The 4,921-nt window shown below is 40.9% G+C and overlaps 1 protein-coding gene across 1 annotated transcript; it reads right to left on the reverse strand.

Annotated features, from left to right (window-relative positions):
• Positions 1-671: 671 nt before the first annotated feature.
• LOC136842177 (octapeptide-repeat protein T2-like) lies at positions 672-1,097 on the reverse strand. The gene has a single exon (XM_067109537.1). The coding sequence runs from the start codon at positions 1,095-1,097 to the stop codon at positions 672-674; it is 426 nt and encodes a 141-aa protein (XP_066965638.1).
• Positions 1,098-4,921: the final 3,824 nt, after the last annotated feature.

Consider the following 4,921-nt stretch of genomic DNA (forward strand, 5'->3'; position numbering starts at 1 on the left):
TTCTGGAAGTCTGTCTGTCTTCCTGGAAGCCTGTCTGTCTTTCTGGAAGTCTGTCTGCCTTCCTGGAAGTCTGTCTGTCTTCCTGGAAGTCTGTCTGTCTTCCTGGAAGTCTGTCTGTCTTCCTGGAAGTCTGTCTGTCTTCCTGGAAGTCTGTCTGCCTTCCTGGAAGTCTGTCTGTCTTCCTGGAAGTCTGTCTGTCTTCCTGGAAGTCTGTCTGTCTTCCTGGAAGTCTGTCTGTCTTCCTGGAAGTCTGTCTGTCTTCCTGGAAGTCTGTCTGTCTTCCTGGAAGTCTGTCTGTCTTTCTGGAAGTCTGTCTGTCTTTCTGGAAGTCTGTCTGTCTTCCTGGAAGTCTGACTGTCTTCCTGGAAGTCTGTCTGTCTTCCTGGAAGTCTGTCTGTCTTCCTGGAAGTCTGTCTGTCTTCCTGGAAGTCTGTCTGCCTTCCTGGGAAGTCTGTCTCTGTCTTCCTGAAGTCTGTCTGTCTTCCTGGAAGTCTGTCTGTCTTTCTGGAAGTCTGTCTGTCTTCCTGGAAGTCTGTCTGTCTTCCTGGAAGTCTGCCTGTCTTTCTGGAAGTCTGTCTGTCTTCCTGGAAGTCTGTCTGTCTTTCTGGAAGTCTGTCTGTCTTCCTGGAAGTCAGTCTGTCTTCCTGGAAGTCTGTCTGTCTTTCTGGAAGTCAGTCTGTCTTCCTGGAAGTCTGTCTGTCTTTCTGGAAGTCTGTCTGTCTTCCTGGAAGTCTATCTGTCTTCTTGGAAGTCTGTCTGTCTTCCTGGAAGTCTGTCTGTCTTCCTGGAAGTCTGTCTGTCTTTCTGGAAGTCTGTCTGTCTTCCTGGAAGTCTGTCTGTCTTCTTGGAAGTCTGTCTGTCTTTCTGGAAGTCAGTCTGTCTTCCTGGAAGTCTGTCTGTCTTCTTGGAAGTCTGTCTGTCTTTCTGGAAGTCTCTCTGTCTTCCTGGAAGCCTGTCTGTCTTTCTGGAAGTCTGTCTGTCTTCCTGGAAGTCTGTCTGTCTTTCTGGAAGTGTCTGTCTTCCTGGAAGTCTGTCTGTCTTTCTGGAAGTCTGTCTGTCTTCCTGGAAGTCTGTCTGTCTGTTTGTTTGTTCGTCATTTTTTTTTGGATGTTTAAAACATTGACAAACAATTCCATGAAATTTTCGTCTGCATTTCTTTGCATTCATTTGAATGTATTTTGTCATTTTACAATTGGCTGTAGAGCGCCTGTTTGTGTGTTTGTTTGTGTGTGTGTGTTTGTGTCCGTGTTTCTGTCTGTCAGTGTTTGTCTGCCTGCCTAAAACCTAAAACGTCGAAAGAATTCCATGAAAGTTTCGCCTGCATTTTTTCGTATTTATTTCTCAATATTTTGCCATTTTACAATTGGCTGTAGAGTGCCTGTGTGTGTGTGCGTGCATGCTTGTGTGTGCGTCAGATGTTTTTCCCTTGCCTGCAGACGCAAAATATTGAAAGACAGTTCCATGAAAGCTTCGCCTGCATTTTTCCCTATTTATTTGCCTGTGTTTTGTCATTTTGCAACTGGCTATATAGAGTGCATGTGTGCTATACTGTTGCTCGTCTTCCTACTGTTCATGTGGCTACTGCTAATAGGAGCATGACCTGCATTTTTTATTTGTTTATATTTTGTCATTTTACAGTCGGTTATTTTTCCGCTAATTTTATTGTGAATACTTCTTATACTGCTACTAAAACTTCTGTTTCTGCCGGTCCTGCTACTTTTGTTTTGGCTACTGCTAATAGTAGCAGTAACAGTATTTTTCATGTTTATAATTATTTTACAATCGGCTATATTTCCGCTACTTTTGCTATGAATAGTTCGTATACTGCTGCTCATGCTGGTCTTGCTACTTTTTCTCTGACTACTGCTAATAGTAGCAGCAGCAGAAGCATTTTCCATTTGTTTATATTTTTTTTATTTTACAGTCGGTAATATGTAAACTACTTTTACTATGAATAACTCTCATACTGCTTCTACTGATGCGGCTGCTGATTTTGCTACTTTTTTCCTGTTATTGCTGCTAATAACAGCAGCAGCAAGAGTAATCTGTATTGTGACTTACTGGATCAGAGAGCATTTTCCTCTTTTTCATTGTTTAGCCAGCGCTTTGCATAAGTAGTATTCCCATGGATGGCTTTCGGAATCCACTGAAATTTTCATCCCTTGCATCGAAGAATAAAACAACAAAGCGACAGGCGTTGTTCCCCACCCCCCTCTCCCCCTCCCCACCCCTTTCCGCAGTGATGAAATGCACGGACGTATCATGATGTGACCCGAAAAGAGAGAGAGAGAGAGAGAGAGAGAGAGAGAGAGAGAGAGAGAGAGAGTGAATGTGAAAGTGTGTGTGAGATAGAGAGAGAGAGATAGAATGTGAAAAATGTGTGTGTGTGAGAGTGAGAGAAAGAGAGAGAGAGAGAGAGAGATGGAATGTGAAACAGTGTCTGTGTGTGTGAGAGAGAGAGAGAGAGAGAGAGAGAGAGATAGAATGTGAAAACGCGCGCGCGTGTGTGTGTGTGTGAGAGAGAGAGAGAGAATGTGAAAAAGTGTCTGAGTGTGTGTGTGTGTGTTTGTGTGAGAGAGTGAGAGAGAGAGAGAGAGAATGTGGAAAAAGTGTCTGCGTATGTGTGTGTGTGAGCGAGAGAGAGAGAATGTGAAAAGTGTGAGAGAGAGAGAGAGAGAGAGAGAGAACAAAAGTCCGCCTTATGCATAATGCAGGCGGCCGGTTAGCCGTCCATTTGCCATATCTATTTTTCAGGAGGCTCTACTAACACCACTTAGCCGGCAGGATTAATGCATCACAATACTGGAATTGCTATTAGTTGATTTACTGCATATATGAATTTCATGTGTCTTCGCTGTGTGTGCATGTGTGTGTTTCCTCTCTCCTCTTTGATTATAAATTCAGCGAAGGACGACGAAATGCGTGGAATTTGCGTGTGTTAGATCTGTATTTTCTCTCTCTCTCTCTCTCTCTCTCTCTCTCTCTCTCTCTCTCTCTCTCTTCCAAGCTTTCGCTCTCTCTCTTTTCCAGACATTCGGTCTCTGTCTTCCAAACATTCTCTCTCTCTCTCTCTCTCTCTCTCCCAAACTTAACTCTCTCTCTTTTCCAAATATTCGGTCTCTCTCTTCCAAGCATTCTCTCTCTCTCTCTCTCTCTCTCTCTCTCTCTCTCTCTCTCTCTCTCTCTCTCTTCAAACTTTCGCTCTCTCTCTTCCAAACATTCTCGCTCTCCTCCAAACATTCTCTCTCTCTCTCTCTCTCTCTCTCTCTCTCTCTCTCTCTCTCTCTCTCTCTCTCTCTCTCTCTCTCTCTCTTTTAAACTTTCGCTCTCTCTTTCCAAACATTCTCGCTCTCCTCCAAACATTCTCTGTCTCTCTCTCTCTCTCTCTCTCTCTCTCTCTCTCTCTCTCTCTCTCTCTCTCTCCTCTCTCTCTTCAAACTTTCGCTCTCCCTCTTCCAAACATTCTCTCTCTCTCTCTCTCTCTCTCTCTCTCTTCTAAACTTTCGCTCTCCCTCTTCCAAACATTCTCTCTCTCTCTCTTTCTCTCTTCCAAACTTTCGCTCTCTCTCTTCCAAACATTCTCGCTCTCCTCCAAACATTCTCTCTCTCTCTGTCTCTCTCTCTCTCTCTCTCTCTCTCTCTCTCTCTCTCTCTCTCTGCGCATGCGTACACAGGAATTCAGGTGTGTGTGTGTGTGTGTGTGTGTGCGCTTGTGTGTAAATAATTTGTGAAGACTGTCTGCGCTTGTACATTTTCATGCATAGACACAGAAACACCTCTGTTTGTGAGCGAACTTGTGCATGGACGCAATTGCGTATTCAAATGTTCCTTTTGATGTCATGTGGCATGTATCTTCTTTTTTTTTCTGTAATCTGCCAATGCTATGTTTTGAATTATGCTTTCTAAACTCGAGTTTCATTGCGATGGTGGTTGTTTTCACGTATTAAATTTTCTTTTTATTTTCTCCATAAGTGAATAACGTTCTAATTAACTGTCATACTTTTTTTTGCAGTGCTACAAAAGAATATGTGTGTATATATATATATATATATATATATATATATATATATATATATATATATATATATATATATATATATATTGTATATATATATATATATTGGATGTGTGTGCATGTGGATGGATAATATGTGCGTCTGATGTATATATTTGTAAGTTTTAAAAACCCACATTTTCTGCGACCCTATTTATTTTGTATCCAAAAATAAAGACCACCCCTACCTTCAGTGAGAGAAAGAGAGAGAGAATTTATGTAATTCATTCATATATGTGATAATTCACGTGCCTATAAAGTAAAATCAAGGCACTGTTAACGCTAGGATCACCATCACTGAAATGTCTATGGAGAAGTGGGTTCCGTAGCCAGAAAATTAAATTTATGAAATTTATCAAATTTATTCATGTATATTCCCTTAATCATAGGATATTTGTCCCTTAAATAATTATTGCAAGTGTTAGTTGATGTAACGGACCGCGCACCTCGGAATATAAATTACGCACTGCGATAATATATTCATATTTTTAATACGAAATTTATTAAGCTTTCTTTTGTAACCAGGCATTTCAAAGTGATTGAATACAGAATTTTCCATCTGAATTGCGAGCCACTTGTCAGATATGTTAATGGACGGGATAGAATTATCATATTTTTTTTGTATAATTTGAAGTTATGGTTGGTATTGCCGTAAATGCACTCTTCCCGCGTATAATGGATTTATTTGTTCATTTACATTGATATGGAGGATTGGAAATGATGTTTCTGGAGGTAATTTTCTCAAAGTAATACTTTCAAAGTACAGAGTCATCTTTTTGTTAGTCTGGATGCCTGAATTTTTTATTTTATTTAATTTAATCAGTACCCTTTAATGCCTAATATCCCTTTGATATAAAAGGGTTACAC

The sequence above is a fragment of the Macrobrachium rosenbergii genome, chromosome 9 (assembly GCF_040412425.1).
Source record: "Macrobrachium rosenbergii isolate ZJJX-2024 chromosome 9, ASM4041242v1, whole genome shotgun sequence".
In the NCBI taxonomy this organism is placed as follows: domain Eukaryota; kingdom Metazoa; phylum Arthropoda; class Malacostraca; order Decapoda; family Palaemonidae; genus Macrobrachium; species Macrobrachium rosenbergii.

What these genes read in the sequence shown, in the direction of transcription:
- LOC136842177 (XM_067109537.1), bottom strand. Translation starts at nt 1,097, where the DNA reads ATGACGAACAAACAAACAGACAGACAGACTTCCAGGAAGACAGACAGA.